Consider the following 21,492-nt stretch of genomic DNA (forward strand, 5'->3'; position numbering starts at 1 on the left):
GCAGGCGGGCCAGTCCCGGAGAGGCAGGTATAATTCTGGTCATTAATGTTAGGGGACGGCTGCCTCTCAAGGGGCTGGCCGCCGGGAGAATCAGTCAAGCTGTGACAGCGCGAGCCTGGGCCACTGATATCTCATCTTGACAGCCGCTGTTGGCGGGTCGGTCAGTAAATCAAGATGGGCCGCCCTGTGACAAATGTAGTCACGGGACAAGCGCATCCCCAATCACCTGCCCCGGCTGACCCCGGCTGGCCACTTAAGATTCACCATCAGGGCTGTGTCAGCACAGGTACGGGTTATACCACAGTACGGCCGCCCCATTCGACCACAGCCCGTGTTGACCGACGAATTGACCTTCGGCTCCCGTCCGCTATCGCCAGGCGAAATTCCAGCAGAGCTCGGCGGCGCTGCAATTGGGCCCGGCACTGCGCAATGGCCGGCAGAGCGGTGGCAGGTAACTTTCGAGTCGTCATCGTCGCTTCGTGGCCCGCCCATTCGCCTCGCCTCGGCTCTGTTAAGACACCGGGCAGAGTCAGGGGCCGTCGTCTGTGGCACATAACTTCAATTAAACAAGACGTGGACTCGTGACCACGGGCTGATCAGCGACAAGCACGTTTGCGCGCTTCGAAAATTCTATGTCTTGTACACTACCGTACGTGTGTGCCGAATTGACTGGTTCCACTGAGCTGGTGCTTCAGCGTAGGCGACGGTGGCGATTTGCGGGGAAATGGCCTGGGCTTTCCTTCCCTGCTGCGCACCTGACTTCTCTTGGGAAGCGGCAAGGCTTGCTCCCGATTTCGTCGGAACAAGCGCCGTTTTGGGGAGCTCGTGAGAGAGCAGCCGGTGTAACGGAAGAGCAGCCGGTATGAATTCGTAAAACGCTGCAAGCGAGCCAGTCTACCGGGAGATTTCCCCGGTGTTTGTCAGCTCTGGCCTCTTTGGGAGAATGCTGCCTTTTTTGGCGCCTAACTCAAGGCCAACGTGACCTTCATTCCGTTCAGGGTATTTGCTAAACTTTCTGGGGTAAGCGGCCCTTCCTGGCTCGCCCATCCCGTGGTTTGCGAAACGCGCACAACCAATTTGACAAGCCGAGAGTTAGCCCGAAACCGCACGGAGGCCTTCCTTCTCTATATGGTTAGACAGCCTTTTGGCTCTATTGCCCTATTTGGCAATAGGGTGGACCTCTTTCGTTGCCGCTTTAAGCAAGCTATGGACCCGAGGCTTTTCGGTCCGTTCGTGCGAAGCCCCTTCCCTCCATGCCCTAGTAGATATGTACTGTACTGTAACACCTACCTCCATGGTTCTCCGCCTTGGGTTTGCGACTCCTTCCCCTTGGGTACCGTTTGTCAATTGTAAACGCGCATCAAAGATTCCAGAGCCAGCATCTTCTGCTCTACCAAGCGATAACAGGTTCCTCCATTTTGAAGGCTCGACAAAGAGGTTCTGGACCTGTAACGGTGGCTGGTGTGGGTGACAAGCAATCACATTGGTGAACACGCAGCTGCCCAAGGTAAGAAGTACATACCTTAAATACCTTTCTTTAGCCCTGAAATCCTCCGCCACCAACCGCTCCACAACGGCCCCCATCCCCCTGTCCGATACATAGGGGACTTGTGATGGCTTGTACTTTGTACCGGGGACCGCGACCGACAAGGGTGCCGATGTCGTGGGTACCTGCCCAGGTAATCACTCTTTCTCACCGCGCATCTGGCCCACAATCCCAAGCAGCCGGCCTTAGCCCTGGTCTCGGCACCCCGACAATTCCCTTATACATGAACATGCCATCCGCTCCCCACCACACCTCTTTTCCCTCCCCATTTCTGGTCTTCACAAAACGACCGACCGACAGATCGTCATAATTGATCACTTGCTGGGGCACCTGCAAGCAGTTTGACTTTCGTCGAGACACCACGATCGATCCGAGAAGCGACCAGATACCCAGCACCGCCTCGATCCGATCTATTCGGCCTGCACGAAGGCACGTCATCGAGACTTGCGAGCAGCAACGACAGGAAGGGTCGACTTGAGGCTGCAAGGTTTTAGTGGGAACAAGGGCGGTGTACAACACTTCCTCGACTTGGACGGAAAGCAGGCTCGCGGCCTCAATTCCGCCTTCGGTGCAGAGCGGATCCCCTAGGACCGCGCCTCAACTAAGCACCAACTTCACGCAGCGAAGCCCGACCTTCGCGATCGCCTCGCGAAATACCTTGACACAATTCCTGACCGCGGTGCAAAGCGTGCTCGAAGTCTCGAGCAGTCCATACACCAACATGCCGCTGTCTTTAGAGGCACCCGTCCTGCAGGTGGATACCAATGTCATCCACAAAGTTGACACAACCAATCCCGCCAATCTCTTCAGCATGTGGACTGGTGAGCTTATCCCGCACCACCGCTTTCAGTCTACACTCGCTGACAGCTTGTTCGAAGTGTTTGCAAGGTGTCGTGACTCGGTGGCCCAAGGCAGACGGCTTGAAAACCTGAGCTGGCGCCTATGGAATCGAGAAACATTTTGCTGTGAGAACGGCGACATTATCGTCGCGTCCTGCGCCACTAGCAAACCTCAAGACATTCAATATCCTCGCGGGGTGGTCGCAGAAGACCTTCCTCAGCTTTCTGGGAGTGTTGACTCGGTCGCAGACGAGGAAGCGGTCGATTTCACAGCAGAATCAGCCCCAATGGACATCTTACGGCCGAGGATACAGAGACAGGATTCGTGTGCCAGCAGTCGCAGCCGCGGCCGAGAGCGCCACATCACCTCGGATGAATTGGAGAAGATGGTAACGTCCATCATGGAGGCGAAAATGCCTCTCGATGCGCCACTTCCCTCAATCCCCCGATCCCCCATTGTCAAAGAAGAACCGATGGGTTCTCCAGAGCCCGAAGCTGAGCGGACAGGTTCCACCACCACGGAGGACTCTCCACCGACCTCAGAGAATACTTCCATGGAGTCACTTCACTCAGAGCCCGCCTCAAACCTGTCGATGCAGAGACAGACAATCGTCACCCGCGGCTTCTCGCCGTCCCAGATGCCCTTGAGCCGCATTACATCGCAGTCTTCAAAAGCTCCCTCTCCGAGCGCCATCCCTGCGCCGACCGAGGAGCCAGCGCCAAAGATGATCCAGCCCAAGAAGCAACCGGCCAAGTTCGCTCTCGGCGGCTCTTCGGGCTCCGATGAGGAATCCTTCCGGGACCGCCAGATGGAGCAAAGGAAGCAGCCAGCCGCGCAAACGAAGATGAAGATGTTCCAGGTTGGAGCTTCATCGGAAGAAGATGATTCCCCAAGGAACCCCCAGCTCCTTGAGCGGCCTGCCACTGCCATGAGCGGACAAAAGAAAACGGCCTCCTTCAGCAACCAGGTTGTTACGCAGACCTTCACCTCTTCTGCCATCAGCGACACCGATGACGACTACATCGATGAGAGTGCCATTGACGACGACGACGATGAAGAATGGGAGGAAGAGTCCGCCGAAGAAAGCGGGAAGTCGAGCATGGAAGAGAAGATTCAGTTCAAGCGCGTGGATTCGAGTGCCAACCTTACCTCACGACGGTCACTCATCACTTTGATGCTGGCCAACAACAACAGCCGCGTCCAAAGACTGGGTAACCCGGCGTCGCAGTCGACTTCAGCTCTGCCGCGCGCCCGGACCTCGCTCAATGGACCATCACTCTTTGCCTCGCCCAATGACTCTGATGAAGCGCCACTGATGATGAAGCGCGGGACCACCCGCGCGCCACCGATGCGACCCATCAACGAGATCCCTCGGTCCTCAGCGCAGCCTATCAATGTGGCGGCCACAGGCATCCACCACCAGGCTGCTCTCTCACCGCGGACGACCCGGAGAAATATGCTCGCCACTGAGTTAACAGAGTCGCTCCGAAGGAACCTTTTGAGAGAACGGTCACAAAAGTCGTCCACTGCGAATGCTGTTCTCAAGCGACGGCACACTTCGCATGATGTGGCGAACCTCAAGCAATATCCGGAGAAGCCGTTCATGAAGGACGGCGACTCCAACGCATCCAGCTGGGATCAGTACTTCAAGAACCCATTCACGGGCTACCACGCTCAGGGCTGGTAATATCCTAATTTGCTATCCACGATCCCCTCTACACTCCACGACTTAATACATCAGCATTATACCCGCATCAAGATACCCCCAGGGGAGGCGACAGCCGTGTATTTGGCAGATGGGAATAGCTGCCGTGTATAATTTTCGAGCATCGAGCGGCTACGGTTACGACATTATGCATGGGCTGGCTGGCGTTACTATCCCGTCCTTCAGAGGACACTCGGCAGTCTGGCTCGCGTCATTGAATGCATCAGTTTGACCATTAATACCCAACAGCATCTGGTCGAACTGTCCTCATGGTTTCGGTCTGGTATGGGCTGGCATGGTTGACCAATGTTTACAATGGCGGCATCACTGCCTCTTTGTTTTTGAGTTTTTGTTTCCTTTTGGTTTTCCATTATCTACATCATTGAGCGGTGTTTTGTGTTCTTTTTCATGATACCACTGTTTGCATTCTTATCCCTGTGCATAGGTCGTGTGGCTTGGGAGTCGTCGCTCCAGCCCTATCAAGTCAAAATTGAGGAAGGAGAAGGGATATTGGAAGTGTGCATGTACTTAGGGCTGAAGACAAACCAGGCTGGCGGGCGGGCGACTGCGAGGAGACAGGAGTCTCCACAAAAGCAAGGGGTTATGTCATTTTGGGCGATCAGAAGAAGTGGGACAGAAAACAATCAGCGTGCAACCAGCCGGCGCCCTTGCTGTTGGTCTCGCTGCAAAACACTAAAAAATCTGAAAACGGTCGAAAAAGACTCGGGAAAACAAATCAAAAGACAGTTTTAAAAACATATCAAGTTCCATTGTGTAATCCATGAGTGATGAGGCCCTTGTGACTGGGTGGTGCATTCCAGACAGTCTCCCCAATCACAATTACGAGCATGTCTATGAGGTCAGCCTACCCAATTGGCTACGGGTCCCCTCCTGAGCCCCAACCAGGTAAGTTGGATCGATCGATGTGTGGTTTGCTGATTTGCATTTGTGTGACGTGCTGGAATCTGGGATCTGGTAAGGCTAGGTAATTTGGACGATGATGACGATTGATGGTTTGTGTCCTGCAGGTTGGTTTGAGGTATTACTGAGCAGTACCGAGCATCTTGCTGAGGGGAAGGTCAGACTGGGAACCAAGAAACATTAGAACATTGCATGTGAAAAGAAAACCTGGAACTTGTACGACAAATTTGTTGACAAACCCACCGGCAGGTTTTTTTCTGCCTGGGATGAATTGCTTGTGACTGTGAAAGGCAATCGCGGTTTCCCCAATGGGTGGATAGGTAAGTTTGTTTGCCGCCATGGCTGTTCCTGTTTATGCTCTCGAGTTTTTCACGCGCCTTTAAGCCGTTTCTAGAATTTATTGCTAATTACTTGTTAACTTACACTTAGCCACGGCATTGGACATACGGACTGTATCGTATGTACATCCTGTGTCTAGCCTGCCTTCGGCTGCGCAGGTCGCTGTCCGCTTTATCACATCGGCTGTCGCCCTCATTGATCTTTCTGGTTTATCTTTAGATACGAGAAGACAATATGCCATCAGCCCACTCTCTCTTGGAACACCCTGCTGACAAGCAGCAGGGTCTAGATCGCTCTGGCATGGGTTTCAGTATCCGGCCGTCAGTCGCTTCCTGCCCTCGAGCGCCATGTCTAGATGCCGACGACAAAGAGCTTCCCGAAACTGCTTTGCCCGCTGCGTGGTGGGATCAAACGAGGTTGACGCCGGGTTGCAACAGCCGTCGAAGGCTCGAAGCCGATCGCCCATGGGCTCTGTGCATCATGAGGGCGGAGACAAAAACTGGCAAAACGAAGGTCAAAATAGTTGACAATGAAGACGGAGATGAAGCTGTGATGAAATGGCCGACGTGCAACCGCTCGACGCAGCAAAGAGCCGCGACGGCTTGTTCCGTTCGGCCCCCCGATCCAGGCACATCGGTCCCGAAGTGGATCGGATCGCGCCCGTGGGCGTGTCACGGCTTGTCGACGTCTTTGTCAGGCGGCCGCGCCTCCCTGTTTGACAAGTGAGCTGCCCCCTTTGTGTTGTTTGTTCGCTGCCACGTGAGATTGTTTGGACAATGTTGCGGGGGTGAGGGGTGTGTAGACGGTACATGGGGCAAAGTAGCTGGTATAAGGATCAGAAGTTGTGGAAGAAGCCGAGGGGGAGAGGCTGGGAGATTTACCTTATTCGCGTTGAATTTCTGGTTCTGGATCTGGGTGTTTGCGTTTCTGGCCATAAGATAAGTTACTTTCTAGGCGATTTTCCTCGATGAGAGTTTCAAGTAGGGGCTTTAATTGCTGTGGTACACTCCTTCGTCACGGTGTAAATGAGGATACCACCACCAGGCGCGATCGATCTACGAGACCTTTTTACGCCGTATGTGCTATTAATTGACCACTTCAACCGTTTTGCCGCCAATCCAAGCCTCGTGTCTCTCCATCCACCACACCCTCCCTCATCGTCGAGGCTCAAAATACCGTGGTAAGGTAGGCCCGATCATGCAACACCCGGTTGGGGCAGCACCGACCACTGCCGAAGTTCGCCGGTACCGCATCCGTTCCGTTCCGCCCTATGAGGGGTACCGGCCCGGCATTGCGACCACCCACCATCGTAAAATGGAGAGGGGTTTCTGGACGGACACCATTGACTAATTTTTTAATCTCATGCATATCGAAAAGCTCTGGACAGAAGAAATCGGAGGGGTACTCGAGCCGCACCTATCGCAATTCGCGATTCAGCTTGATAGCAGCATGCGTAGGGAGGTTGTCGCGTCATAGAGAGTAGTTGTTGACCGTACGGGGGGTTGTGCTAGAAGTGGGCGCTCACGTCATCCAAGTCTCGAAGAGAAGAGACCCCTAAAGCATCTGATTGATTGATGAGAGCTTCATCACGTGGGCCAGGATGATCAGATTTATGAGATCCAAAACCTGTCAATCATTATTTCTTCACACAAGTCTACTACTCATGTCAATTGTTACATGCATGTTTGAGCCATTAGTCATCGCCTGTTCGACCAGTGTATGTACATACAGTAAGCTTAGGACTTGCTACGTCAAACAACTACCGGTCCTGGGATCAGCGGCACTTGTCAAAATGCGAGATGCTATCTACAGCTTCATCTCGGGATGGGCCAAGCAAACCTCGTCTTGGAGCTCAGATATACTAACGACGGAGTAAGTTTTCCCTTTACCGGTAACTGAGGCAGGCGCGCATCGACGAAATTCAGCGCGGGACATGGCTGCCTCGGATCCAATCGCGAAGGGCATCACTAGCGCCCTGTTTGATGTCTGCCGTCTCCAGAATCACAATAGAGACTCGAAATGCGACAGGAAGAGCGCCTTTTGCGCAAGTTATATAAGGGCCTTGAACTAGTACGGAGGATTTACACCAAATCGAACGTATCTAGGATCGGCCGTGATCGTGGCTGGCTTGCATGTGGGTGCTTCTTAGCGCTTTATATAAGGGACACGGCTTTGGCGCCGCCGCCACAGGTGACTCGGTGCATTTCCTGAGCGGTCGCTTTGATGGAAACGCCTGTTTGACGCCCCCAGATTGTGCCCCCGAATTAACTGGTGAAGTGAGTAAGGCCAATGATGCCGTGACGGATAACGCGAGAGAACGTGGGGAGTCGTAGACAAGCGTGCTACTCTACATCTTCAGCCGCTTAGAAAGGCTTTGGTGGAGGAGGTTGAGAGATAGCAGATTTGATACTCCGTACATCTCAGGGGCATTGACATCGAGATCGGAAGCGGCGCGTGGTATGCTGGAGCGTCTGGATATGCTCCTATTCCGGGAGGAAGGCGCCTCAACTTCCCAATGAAGTTGGCAGTCACATTGTCACAACTCAGCTGTCGCCGTCACAACACGACCCCCTTAGGTGTATGTACTGTACTGTCAGCCGCGCTCGGCGCGCCACGGCAGGGCGTAACAAGACGCTGCTCCCTCAACAGTTGCAGTCTTCGGGTGCATCCCTATACCAGTGGTGAGGCACATGAAGATCCTGAGATTGCATCGAGTCGGATCTAGGTCCTACTGTGGTCTGGCTCGAGTTTGGTGTCACTTCATGTAGCCATGTATATGGATGTACTGTATCTTGGCGTGCATCCACTAACGTCACCTCAGCCTTAAGAATTTCAATCAAAGGACGCTTTTTAATTGCTAGAATATTTCTGAGGAATTTATGTCTATTAAACAACCTCGGGAGTCCAGAAATTGAGCCCGCTTTGTTGCAGCTTCCATGGGTCAACAACTCATCAGACATTATCAGAGCGGTGCAGCTGGTGCAGCTCGGTTGGCCCATGGCTTCCGCCGCGAGACACACCTTGATGCACGGCAGGAAGCCCCGCCCGCCGGAGATGGAGGGGTAGCTACCCAAAGCTCCCCTTCCCCGCCGTTGGTGAAGGTGGTGTTGGGTCGTATCGTGCCTTTGGTGGACCTTATCAAAAAGGCCAGAACTGCCATGGTTGCATGCCTGGCTGCGACAAGCTTTCCGCTTACAAGCAATCGTGTACAAATCATCGCGACCCGCGCCCACACCTGCTCACCGACTTTTATGAAGCTGCATTCGTAGCATGAAAGCTCTCCGCTCGCTCCGTCTTGAACCATGACGAGGGTCGGCAAGACTGACGTTTGAGCCAGTCTTTCCGCTGGATTTCCAGCTCTACCCGGGAGGCGTAGGGGATGTCATTTGTAATCAAACGTGATTTGGAGCCAGTCGTTTCTCTCCTTCTCGTCGTCATTGATACCCAAGGTGAGTTTTCACCTGGAGGCCCTCTCTAGTCTCTACATCGTGGGCCGTCATTTCCCGCAGAGGACAAGGCGTTTCTTGCACGCTTCGACGCCCAACCAATCGCTTTTGGTGTTAAGGGACAGATATTGTACAAGTACGATACCCTACCTTGGATAAGCCCGCTATCCCTGGTTTGCAGAAACTGTTGCACATTCATTATTTTTCTTACCTCATTTTTCACACTTATATATATCTTTTTTCTACTCAAACGTTCTATTCCCGGCCGGGACGGCAAGGGCCTTTTATACACCCCATGTTACTTGGCCGGGCGGCAAGCCTGAATTCCGGGTACCACCTGTCCGGTTCTCTGACACTTGACTCACGATGACGGGGAACTTGCAGTTGAGAGTCCCGCTTCGGTGTATCCGCCGGGCATCTCTGTTCGAGGGCCGGCAGCAAAACGGCATCTTCATCCTTGAAAACAGGCCGGCCCACGGCACCTCATTGGCGGCCTCACCACCCTCCAACCCTCATCCCACAAAGGCGAAGCCGCAAACTAATTACGGACCTGAACCTGCAAAACATAACCTGTAGCATTTGAGGGACAGCATTACGACTGTTCCCGCAGGAATAAGCAGCACGATGTCCAACATAAACAAGTCAGTACAGCAAACGTCATTACTATCAGAACATCCTTGCGAACCGCGCAGATGGCCCTGGTGACAGGCCGAGATTGGCTTCCGGACCTATCGATGATTTGCAGTTGGTCGGCGGAGTTGAAGGGGAGATATTCCCTTCTTTTCAAATTCAAATGAGGCATGGCGTCGATGGAGAATGTCACGTCGAGGGTAAGGGCCAACCATGTTGGGGGTACCTCGGGTAAACACCGTTGTCGTTCGGTGTATCCGCTCATGGTAGGGCTCGCAAACCCCGGTAACGGACGCGATGCGAGTGAGCGGTTTTCGACCGATGCCTCCACAATTCTTAACGTTACCTTCTGAAAACCATGCCTTACGATTGCGAAGTCCAGGGTAGTATCCTGTTTCCACACGGATTGGTGTGTTCGAGAAGGGGTGAAGGAAGGAGGGTATCGTATTGGGACGGCGTTCCACTGAGAGGCTCAAGAAACGAGCTGGAATTTGCCTCTACTTATGGACTGCCGAGAGAGGTTTTCTCCTTGTTCCTGGCCTGTTCAAGGGTTTATCGGGCCTTTGTCGGGCACTATCGGCTTCTCCGTTTCGCTCACTCTCCACTGGCGACACCGAGGGATCCACTCCCCGTGTCACAGGAATGCTAACAAGCAGATCTCTCGTTTAGGAAAGCTTCTAGAAAAATTCGCCGATCCGAGCTCCACCCCGACTACAACTGCCGGCTTGGGAACGGGGTTCTCGGGGGCCATTTTGACCTCTCACCGGTCGCACGGGTTGGGGCATGAGTTCGAGCGACAGGCTCGCTGACTCGCCCCCGGTGCCGTAAGCGCGAGGCTACGGGCATGAGAGCTGACCCCACTTTGGGGCTTGAGCCTGTCGGCTGCCAGGTGGCTGTGTGTATGACTCGGTGAAGGGCTTTGTGAACGGTACACTTGGGGCGAGGTAGCGAGTACCTGTGGCGGTCACGGCGGGTATCCTCCCTCGGTTTCGAATACTCGGCCACGTTGCTTGCCGGGGAGGGCTCCCGTTCGTCCGTACTTTCTGCGGATGTCGTCAAGCCGACCTAAGGGAGGAGCTAAACCCCCGATTGGCGCTGATGACCGTGATGGCGAAAACTGATCCACACAGGGACGTCGCGTCACGTTCTTTAAGCTGAAGCGTGTTGGATATGCTTGCCTACATCGCAGCCTACCCAGGATCACATCTTCGCAAGAGGCGGGTTGGAGGCGATGATCTCGCATCAGGTGGTCTGTGTCAGCATACCGCCTTCTGTTTCTCTTCCTCTGTCTCGGTCAAAAGACTCCTAAGACTCGGACCCTTATTCTTGCGGGAAATATCGGAGGGCGTGGCGAGAAGCGCTAGACCCTTACACGTGGCTCACATGCGAGGAAGGTGGAGCTTGTTTGACGTTCACGTCAGGACTGATTCACAGATCTGGAGATCTAGTAGGCGAAAAGGGTGCTGGAGAGGCGGACCCAATGCGTTGTAAATATGTAAGAGCTGGGACGGGAGAGTCGTGAGGTTGCTGGTGGCTAAACACGCTGCCCCTTTTCGGCAACACTGCTTGTGAGCTCGCGTCACCGTCCCGTTTCCCCAAGACTCTCCGCTCCTGGGCATCCGATCTTGCGTGGTGCTGTGATAGGGGGAGATGAGACGATGATGTCAAGGGGTGGCCGTGTGGTTTAAATTGGCTTACACCGAAGCTGCTGGCTGAGAGTGATTCGCGCCATTTGCTCCGGTTTTCTCAACCGACTTAACAGTTCTCTCTCTCTGGTAAGACTGAGCATTTGCTCCTATAACCCAAAATCATGATCCAAGAGTCCTGCATCGCGTGCCTAAGCAATCACGAGGGACCGCGCGCCATCAACCCATCCCATGTTTGACTTCTTCACATGGCTGGCAGTTGACAGAGGGTAAGATATAACTGGGTCAGTCAGTGTTGAAGCAACCTATTCGTTGTGCTGGCTGGATAGGGTTGAAGATGGGATTGAGGAAGAGGTGAAGTTGTTGCTTCTCTGCTCCCCTTGAGTAGACAGTTTGCTGGTGGCATGGTTGGACGTTTCGGATCCTGTTTCCGAGAGCATATCTGAACGGAATATTCGAGGGCATATTTACATCTTCTCTATATTCGATTCGCCGCCATTGGCTAACGCATCCATCCATCATCATGGTCCTCATCCGGAACATGAATGCTTGCAACTGCTCCGTTAGCTTTGTTGATGCCATAGCGGCGGATGCCGTATTGCCTCCAGGATTCCGCATGTTAAAATTGTACTAATAAGTATACTAGTCGTATGAGCCTTCCATTCCGCCAGGTAGTTGAGGCGCTCGAGCGTCAAGAACTTACCGCCTGGCATTTCAGTTTTCAATCATAACCATAGACATCAGTGCCGTTGGGACCGTCACTCCCACCTGTCTTGGTCTTGACAATGCCATGATTTTGTTCGACTGCCTAGGTAACTCTAATTGGACTAATAGTAGGTGCCAGTCGTTTCAAGCCGTATGATCGTGCTTAACAGGCTGGTTTATACTACTAAGCCGCCAATCTCAGGTATATTTACTCAAACTTGGCTTCATTCAGGCTTTCATTCTTGGTTTGGTTCGTTCTTTCCCCTCTGTCCGCTCTCGACAGTAACCTCAAGTTATCTTATGTAGTCTCCATTCAAAACTTGATCGCTCTGACCGAATTTGCGGTTGCTCAGTACAGCACGAAGCATTAGAACTCTTCACTTAGCTGGCACGGATTTGTTCCTAAATCATTGAGAAGTAATCGATGCTCCTCAGTGTCTCTAGCGAGACATGAAACTTGTATTATGTCTCTATCATCACTTGATACCTAAGGTATGGTTCCAGTTATCAGCTACAAATAACGTAGACCAAAAACCGAGTCTACGCGTAGTTGGGCAATTTCCCTTACCAGTAATACCATTCACAGCCGAGTCCGTCCAAAGCAAGAGGCAGCAATAACTACGGTAGTAACTAGATGGCGCTTTTGGGGCGGATTAACAGTTAGCTCGCCATGTTGCCTTTGACCTTTGCAAAATGGAAGGGCAACATCAGTCTATCCAGTCCACTCAATAGACCACCATAGGAACCTGAAGATTGTCAAGTAATCTTAATTTATTATAACTACCTAGGTAGCCTTAGATGTATAGTAATTACCTAGGTACTTAGAAACGGTCCCCCCTTAACCTTTTGACCAGAGCTAAACCGACACACGAGCTGATTAAGTCACCTTAAGTTCAGTTACCTCGAAGAAGTTGAAGTTCTACCCGGGGATTACTTCAGTTCTTTAGTCCGGCAATGTCGCAAATCAAGTCCTTCACATCGTCCTCGGTCCAAGGCCTGAGCCCGACTTTCTCGCTGTCATCCTCGTCCTCAGCCCACGGCTGGCCATACTCGGGCGCCGTCGAGGCACGGTAGACAAACGCATAAATGTCATCCAGACCCGCCGTGCCCTTGGCCAACTTCTCCGAGGCGACCGCCATCGCCTGCGCCGTGTCAATCCTGCTGACCTCCCACCCGTCCTTGCCAACAACCTCAGCAGCTAGCTCGTACAGGCGCTTTTGCGAAATGTTGATGTCCTTGACGCGCACTTCCTTCTGGCCGTTTGGCAATCTGCCCTCAAGAACGCCGACGACGGCCCGCCCAATGCTGGCCATGGTCGTCATGGACACGGGACGATCACCCTCGTCCCAGAGCGCAACCTTCTTGTTCTTGACGTCGAGCACGAAACCGTCCATTCCCCAGTCCAGGAACAGACCGACGAACATGAGCGCGTAGTCAAGTTTGCCCTGGCGGTGGTACGCTTCGAGGTGGTCCTGGATGACGTTTTTGTCGGCAAAGATGTTGGGGAAGTCGCGTCTCAGGAGAGGATGCGTGTTGGCCAGGCCGAACTCGGAGGGGATGAAGAAGCGGACCGACCCGGCGTCGACGGCCGCGTCGATGATGAGCTTCTGGGTGTCGACTGACTGCGTGGCGATGGCCGACACCACGGCGTCGACGCCGCGGAAGGCGGTTACGAGGGAATCCCGCGACGAGTAGTCGACTGTGCGGACGTGGACGTTGGGGCCGTGGATGTCAGATGCTGAGGCAGCAGAGCGGGTGAGAACGATGATGGACTGGAATGCCGGCTGAGCTTCCTGGAGGGCCTTGAGGATGAGGCGGCCGACATTTCCGGTTGCCTGTATGAATCAGTTAGCCTTGAATCACCGCGTGGAGGGTTTGTTGGTTGGAGGCTGACTTACACCGATGACGGCTACTGAAGGGAATCGCTGCCCGTGGCTCATGGTGACCGACGCTGCAGCTGTGATGATACTGATATACCAAAATCTTTAGGATCGGAAAGGCGGTTTGTGAATGCGAGTTGTTCAAGCTTTGAAGCTACAAGTCCAGCGCGCTGTGTCAAAGCTACCTAAGGTACTCTTACTCATGATCACAAAACTTACAGGTAAGCACCCTATGATAGCTTTATAGACACGAAATGTCCTTGGGCATCACTGTGTTCAGCCCCTTGGATTATGTAATGCTGGTTGTCGCTTGGGATCATTGTCGCGATGTTTTAGTTGAGTTCCATAAACTTCTACTTCATGTAGGTAAGGTAAGGTATGTAAGCAAGGACAAACTTGAATCCGTGCTGGCGCAACGAGTGCATTATTACCAATGTTACACCACCATTCATTTTTCCGCACTTCGGTGTACGCTACAGCTGTGTGATCAATCGTGATTTCGTGTTCTGCCAGGCTGGAGGCCCACCATTGACTCGTTGAGAATGAGAGGTAGTAGTATCCTTTTCTACGAGATTCGACTACCTATGCACCGTCACATCCCACTCAGGCCGCAGTTGTAGCCAAGACCGGATAGAGGGTGATGCCGCCCAAAACACTAAGTTGGACGGCGAGAGCGATAAAGATACGATGAGATGACTCAATGAGCAAAGCGTGAGCCTGCTCTATGCTACTAAGTACGTTCCTTCGGATTTCTGCTCTCTATCTTTGCCTTGTTCTCGAGATAGCATCATAAAAGGTCAGTTGTGTGCAATGTCTCATGTTCTACAGCCAACTGGGGAATCCTCTAGCAAAGGCTCAAGACACTTACTTCTTGCTGAGAGCACAGTGCACCAGGAGGTTCGCCGCCATCTTGACTTGGGTACTGCGCCATATCACCAAATTCAGGAAACCAACAGGTCTGGCCAGCTGTAGATAAGGTGTTATGAATAAGTTCTGGCTCGCTAAGCTAAGCTTGCTCGTTTCTTGCATCTTCAGCATATATGAGGCGTGGGATTGTCATGTCGGATTCGTCGGATCAAGTTGACAAGGGCGTGTTTGAAGCCCTGGCACCAACTGACGAACGGCGCAATCCAAAATGCGAGCAAGCAGAGAACAGCCAACTCGATTGTACATATAAAGTACGAGGCCTGAACTACGCAACGTGCTGATGTGGAGTTCAACCTGTCTCTCTCTTTGCTCCCTCCCATCACTCGAACCGAATCCGGCAGACGGCAGACGGCAGACGGCAGACGGCATTGTACTCCCTTAACCCTCCCCTTTCCATTGTCTCGGAGAATTAAGACGCAAGACAATCACTCTGAACAAAGCAGATTGTGTCAAGTCCTGTCCAGAGTGACCAAGCCTTCATCCACGAGGAAGCCCTTACAAGACGGTATCACATTCCGTACCCAACGACGGCCCTTCGCCTACTTCCGTCATACACCCCTCTCGGCCCTTTCCACTCAGAAAGCACCCAGACCTCAACAATCACAAGCGGCGGTGCCAATTAGCCAAGGCCAACAACACCAATTGGGCCGCATCAGATCCCTCGGTATGGATCGATCATACATGCACTCGCCGTCCACCGCTGGCTCGCACAAGTTTTCTACCGACCCCTCGAACCGTGGGGGAGCCGGAACTCACTAGCGTTTGCGTCGTCGAGTCGGCACTGACGGCTTGGGGTTGCCGGGGTGCGCTGTCCCCTGCTGTACGGTTGTGTCAGTCGAAGCGGCCCGCCGCCTGTTTCCCTCTGCAACGGAACATAGCATACCTGACCTATCAGGGAATCACCGCCTGGTTCACAGCTCTCGCACGCTCGCCCGGAGGGGCTTCTAAACCCCCCCCCCCGCGGATGGTTGAGAGCCAGACTTGCCCGACTGTGGGCTGCTGGCGGGGTGGGGGACCTTTTTCCCTCGCTCCTTACCTGGTTCACAGTGTCGACAGCGGCCCAGCGGGCGTTATATGGCCTCTTTTTGTCCATCCTAGGGATGTGGTGCAGTATTTATCAGAGATTAAAAATAGGTAGGCATCGGAGTGCTTAGCGACCACCAGGCGGAGCTATCTGCTGACTTCCTGAGGAGGCACCTGGGGGCGGAGACGGGCTCGAACTTGAGGTCGGGGGGCCTAGCCGCATCGTGGCCAGTCTCCGGGCGTAGTCCATTGGCCACTGGGCGTACTTTTTGTACTGGTCGGGCAACCCAGCGGCAAGGCGCTCCATCCAGGCGATGCACGCCCTCCTGCGGTAGGCGAAGCGAAACCTGAGGTTCCCCAGAGAAATGTGGCCGAGGGCGAACTCGATGAGCACAAAGTGGATGAGAAGGAGCTGGGCCGAGTAGTTTTCCGGATCCACAAAGGGCGCAAACTCTTCGTTGCTGGCGTGGTTGAGCAGGGAGTACTGGCTGGTGAATTCGGCAAAGGCTACAGGTAGGTTCAGTTCTAATGTCAGCTACGTTGTTTATGGCACGTATTGTATAACGATGCTCAGGGAGAGAACGGACCTTCGGCGGGGGATGTCTTGGCTATCTTGACGATGCGCTCAATGGCAGCCAAGAACTTGACCTCGAGGGAGCTGGTGCAGAGCGGCGCGAGAGCGCGCAGCGACTGGGAAAAGTCGTCAATCAGACTCCCCCAGTAGGCGTCGAGCCTGACCGGGGGGGTCCCGATGAGGCGCCTCACGCTGTGGGGGTAGCCTTCCTGGGCGAAGGCATAGAAAAGCGAGCCATCGTGGGTAATCGTGGCCGTGTTGGCGATGACGTGGATGCCCCTGGCCATGGACAGGAACTCGGTCATGCCCTCGGGCATGCACGAGGCTTGGAATGTCAGCGTGATCATGGCGGCGAACCTGGCGTCGCCCTCGGCAGCTGAACTGCAGGGCCGGCTGAGAGCTTGGTTCAGGGACTGGATGGCCTTGACGCGGTGGGCGAGCGCTTGCGCAGCACAGTTGCCGCCGTAGAGGTCCAGGTGCGAGGCGGCCAGGCCAAGCATGGCGTGCATCAGGTAGTCGTACTGGATCGTTTGTTTGCGGTCAGCTTGGGGATATGCTCAAGGTAGAAAGTCAAAGCGTAGGGAGAGCCGGGAAACAAACGCTGTGCGACAAGCATGCCACGTTCCTCCACAGGTCGTCGGCCAGGATGGGAAGAGGCGGGTAGGCATTGAGGAGGAAATGGTGGAAAAAGCGCATGTCGTCCGGAGTGAATAGGGTCGGTGTCGACTGGAGAGGTGCTGAGGGGGGTGAGACTACTAGCATGGCCGACATGGATGGGGCCGGAACAGCCAAGGCTGACGCTGACCGAGCACGGGTCTGGGGGTACTCGCATACGAGGCCGAAGCGGACGCAGTTGGAGCACTCGGGGAGGTTCTCTTGGCACTTGACCTTCCTCCGCTTGCAGTTGAAGCAGCCCCGACGTGACTTGGTGTGACCCTTTCTCGGTATGGGTCTGCGGCGCTGCCGGACAGCGACAGCGAGCTCGGAGCCGGATGCAGTTGGCGTTGGCGTTGGCGTCAACGACTCGGAGGCCGACTCTGCATGACCCGGGCTGGGTTCGGGTTTATCGGGCGGCGCATGCGAGTGCACATTGCCATCGCCATCGCCATCGCCATCGGTATTCGCCTGTGTAGTAGAACCCATAGTTAAGCCTGGCCGTGACTGAGCTAGGGATTGCTGATCTTGAATTGAATTGCCTATTGCTTGGTGCTACTAGTGTTACCGTTACCAGCCGTTGAGTCGTTGACAATAGACGCTGCGAGTGGGAGGCTGGGCTGGGAGCCTACATCGTTGCCCAAGACAAGAGACAAATGACCCTGGACTTGATTGACCCTTGACCGACTCGAGAGACATGAGAATTAGGCCGACATAATCTCGGACTCTGGCGGTGAGCTGACTTGTCAGATGAAACATGTGCCTCTTTACAGGATCACTGTCATCGCGGCTGCCTCAGCTGCTCGACCGCTATACGGACTGAAATGTGCTGCTTACAAAGTAACACCGGAATCACCCCTAACTTCGGTCGCGCCTTCCTAGCCAAGGCCCAAGGGTCCTGTCGTATTGATAAGCATCCCATTTTCCACCATTTTCCACTTGAACAACGTTACCCTACTGAAAGGAGACAAAGATGAACCAAGGCGTAAGCAACTCCACCATCAACGTTGTGATTGTGGCAATGAGTCACTCGGTGTTGCACAGGACTTGGTAAATTCCTGGCAGTACTGTAATGATCTTTCACATACATACGAGCATGTACTGGTGTATTACATACAATACAAGTACAATACATATACGCATTGAACAAAGAGGATACGGATAATTACAAATACATACGGTTGCATACACTTGGTTGTTACCGACTTACACCTCTTTCCCGCCAACGGATAAACAGTTTGTATTGAAGGGAATTGTTGAAATTGTAATTCTTCATCCTCTGTTCGAGTACAACCTGTTCTCATCGGCAAGAACGAGCATTTATGCACTCTGAATACCAAGTTCGCAACGAAATCCAAAGCCCGGCAACTTTACTCTGCTGTCGATTTAAGGTCCCTCCAGCTGGCGTCATCCCGTGAAGCGTAATTACCGTAAGCACTTAGTGTAACCGCCAAGGCATCGAATCTTGGCACCGGGAATCTCCCGACCCGCTAGCAGCCCTGCGATACAACCCCTGAAGGTGGTGCCGTCATCGTGCTTCTCGCAGACTTGAATTGTTGAGGTCATCTTTATTTTAGTTCCCCAAACAAAAGCAGCAGAGGGTCCAAAATATGGCGGGGGATTCTCTGAAGCAGTCGTATATCGACTGCGACACGGTGACTACGTTAGACATACACCAGATACGGCTTCGTTTCTCAGGCAATTTTTGCAGCACATCCCTTTGGCGCACAAACACGGCGCAATCAGAAGGAAGCAAGCCAGCGAAGTAAAAAAAAGCCCAAAGAACCGAGGCTCGAGGCTCGACAAACAGTTTCCTGCAAAGTCGCATGCCTCGGCACACGACAACCAGTCTACATTGTACCCTTAACTTGGTCTTGACTTTTAATCCCTTCCGAGGACGTCGGGACTTGTGACCTCTCGTCAACAATCACGACTTCGAGGCCTCAACAGCTCCCTCGCTGACATTTTGGCAAACATGTCGCCGTATATCACGGGGCCAACGCCCCTGCGCATCGTGCAGGAACCTCCCTTCACCGTTGAAGCCCCTGGCTATCAGCCTGTCGACGGCGAAACCATTCCACGCCGCCATCCCAAGGCTAAGGATGGCCTCATTGAACGCCCTGCTCCTGATGTCAACACCACCTTTGACCTGGTCAAGCGGAGCGCCGAACGCTATGCCAACGAGCCCGCAGTTGGTAGCCGGAAGCTGCTCCAGACGCACAAGGAGGTCAAAAAGATCCCCAAGCTCGTCGACGGCGAAACGACCTATGTCGACAAGGAGTGGACCTACTACGAGCTCTCGGATTACTCGTACAGGACCTACCAGGAGTACTTTACTATGGTCCTGCAGATTGGTGCCGGTTTGAGGAAGCTGGGGTTATCTCCTCAAGACAGGCTGCACATATTCGCGACAACAAGGTGGTTATCCCCCAAATCCCCCTTTCCCCCAGCGCTTGCTAACTCGAGCCATACAGTCCGGAATGGCTCGCCATGGCCCATGCATGCTCATCTCAGTCCATGACCATTGTCACCGCCTACGACACGCTCGGCGAGAGTGGCGTCGAGCACTCGCTTGTGCAAAGCAAGGCCAATGCCATGTTTGTAGATCCCCATCTGTTCAAGACAATTGCGAAGCCGCTCAAAAAGGCCCAATCCGTCAAAACCCTCATCTACAACCAGGCCACGCACTTGCCCGTATCCGACGACGACCTCGAGAAATTCAAGTCATCTCATCCGGAGCTTAGAGTCGTCTCGTTCGAAGAGCTGCGCGCCCTCGGCGAGGAGAACCCGACCGACCCGGTACCACCGGACCCCAAGGACACATACTGCATCATGTACACTTCCGGGAGCACCGGCCCACCAAAGGGCGTCCCCGTGACGCACGCCGGGTTCGTCGCCGCCGTTGCGGGCCTCTACGCCGTCATGGAAGAAGCCGTCTCGCACCGCGACTGCATCCTCGCGTACCTCCCGCTGGCGCACATCCTCGAGCTCGTGCTGGAGAACCTAGTCATCTTTGCCGGCGCCACCCTGGGGTACGGCAGCCCGCGCACGCTCGCCGACCAGAGCATGCGGAACTGCCACGGCGACATGCGCGCTTTCGCGCCGACCATCATGGTGGGCGTGCCGCAGATCTGGGAGACCATCAAGAAGGGCATCGAGACCAAGGTCAACTCGTCCGGCACGCTGACGCGCTCGCTCTTTTATGCCGCCCTGCACCTCAAGTCCTTCCTCGTCAGCAACAACCTCCCCGGCCAGGGCCTCCTCGACACGCTCGTCTTCAACCAGGTCCGCGCCATGACGGGCGGCCGGCTGCGCTTCATCGTCAACGGCGCCAGCGGCATCGCCACGCCGACCCTGCACTTCATGAGCCTGGTGCTAGCCCCGATGCTGAGCGGGTACGGGCTGACCGAGACGTGCGGCAACGGAGCGCTAGGATGCCCATTGCAATGGACGTCGGACGCCATCGGGCCCGTGCCGGCGGCAGTCGAGATGAAGCTCGTGTCTCTGCCGGACCTCGGCTACAGCGTCAACGCAACCCCTCCACAAGGTGAAATCCTCCTGCGCGGCAAGCCCGTCGTAACAGCCTACTTTGAGAACCCCGAAGAGACGGCCAAAGCCGTGACGCCCGACGGGTGGTTCCGCACGGGCGACATTGGCGAGTTTGACGCGAAGGGACACGTGCGCGTCATCGACCGCGTCAAGAACCTCGTCAAGCTCCAGGGCGGCGAGTACATTGCCCTCGAGAAGCTAGAGGCCATCTACAGGGGTTGCGGGTACGTGTCGAATATTGTTGTCCACGGCGACAGCGGTTACCCGCGCCCCGTCGCCGTCGTCGTGGCCAATGAGAAAACACTTGGCGAAAAAGCACGCCGCTTGGGGGTTGATGACAAGGACAAGGCCGCCATGTACCGCGACAAGCGGGTCCGCGGGGAGGTGCTCAAGGATTTGCAGGCTGTGGCTAGGAAGGAGGGGTTGAGCCCCATGGAGACGGTGGCGGGTGTGGTGCTTTCTGACGAGGAGTGGACGCCGGCGAATGTGAGTATCCCTTTCTTCCCATCGGCCCGGTTTCTTATCTTTTTTTGCCCCCTGTTTTAATTGGCAGTGTGGTGCTGACGACGGTTGGGTTGCGTATTCAGGGCCTTGTGACTGCAACGCAAAAGGTTAACAGGAGAGCAATACGGGAGAAATACGACAAAGAGATCAAGGAATGTTTGGAAGGGAAGTGAAATCTCTTGAGCATCACTGGGCTCACTTGGCTAGGCTCATTGCATCCTGTCTTGCATTGTCGTGTCTGTTGGGGCATACTAAATAGGGAGTAATGTACATTTTTGAGCTACGGTGTTGGGTACGGACATCTGCGAGTTTGTTTACATCTCCTTCTGTCTGGATGGGAGAACAAAAATCAACCACTGTTGGCATGAGTTGGACGGTAAAATGACGATATGATCAATAGACATGACATCTTGCAAAATGGTATCTCAGCAAGAGTATGTATGTATGTACAAGAGCAATATCCTCATTAGGAGCTTGAGCTTGCGCCGCCGAGCGCCATATCCCGCCACGTTCGTTTCCATGCCATTCGTCAATTAAGCTCGTTCCAAATCGTCGTGACACGGTATATTGTATGTACAACAACCTCATTACCACTCTCTCCCC

General features: G+C 54.1%; 4 protein-coding genes across 4 annotated transcripts; 2 read left to right on the forward strand and 2 right to left on the reverse strand.

The window, feature by feature from the left end:
* Window positions 1-2,267: 2,267 nt before the first annotated feature.
* N656DRAFT_711862 (DUF1752-domain-containing protein) lies at window positions 2,268-4,073 on the forward strand (the record flags this gene model as incomplete). Its single annotated transcript, XM_064811769.1, has 2 exons — window positions 2,268-2,367; window positions 2,425-4,073. The coding sequence occupies 2 exons, from the start codon at window positions 2,268-2,270 to the stop codon at window positions 4,071-4,073; spliced, it is 1,749 nt and encodes a 582-aa protein (XP_064668991.1).
* Window positions 4,074-12,533: 8,460 nt separating this feature from the next.
* On the reverse strand, window positions 12,534-14,023 carry N656DRAFT_830124 (NAD(P)-binding protein). The gene is made up of 3 exons (XM_064818593.1): window positions 13,873-14,023; window positions 13,677-13,812; window positions 12,534-13,613 (listed from the first exon to the last, which is right to left on the reverse strand). Exons 2-3 carry the CDS (start codon window positions 13,716-13,718, stop codon window positions 12,714-12,716), a joined length of 942 nt encoding a protein of 313 aa, XP_064668992.1. The 5' UTR covers window positions 13,719-13,812; window positions 13,873-14,023; the 3' UTR covers window positions 12,534-12,713.
* A 1,712-nt stretch (window positions 14,024-15,735) lies between these two features.
* On the reverse strand, window positions 15,736-17,325 carry N656DRAFT_712037 (uncharacterized protein; the record flags this gene model as incomplete). The annotated part of the gene is made up of 4 exons (XM_064811784.1): window positions 15,736-16,115; window positions 16,196-16,703; window positions 16,783-16,934; window positions 16,995-17,325. 4 exons carry the CDS (start codon window positions 17,323-17,325, stop codon window positions 15,736-15,738), a joined length of 1,371 nt encoding a protein of 456 aa, XP_064668993.1.
* A 1,126-nt stretch (window positions 17,326-18,451) lies between these two features.
* N656DRAFT_780710 (acetyl-CoA synthetase-like protein) lies at window positions 18,452-21,348 on the forward strand. The gene is made up of 3 exons (XM_064815433.1): window positions 18,452-19,254; window positions 19,311-20,871; window positions 20,973-21,348. The coding sequence occupies exons 1-3, from the start codon at window positions 18,812-18,814 to the stop codon at window positions 21,060-21,062; spliced, it is 2,094 nt and encodes a 697-aa protein (XP_064668994.1). The 5' UTR covers window positions 18,452-18,811; the 3' UTR covers window positions 21,063-21,348.
* The last annotated feature ends 144 nt before the right edge of the window (window positions 21,349-21,492 follow it).

The sequence above is a fragment of the Canariomyces notabilis genome (genome assembly GCF_033297395.1).
Source record: "Canariomyces notabilis strain CBS 508.74 unplaced genomic scaffold N656scaffold_15, whole genome shotgun sequence".
NCBI lineage: Eukaryota > Fungi > Ascomycota > Sordariomycetes > Sordariales > Chaetomiaceae > Canariomyces > Canariomyces notabilis.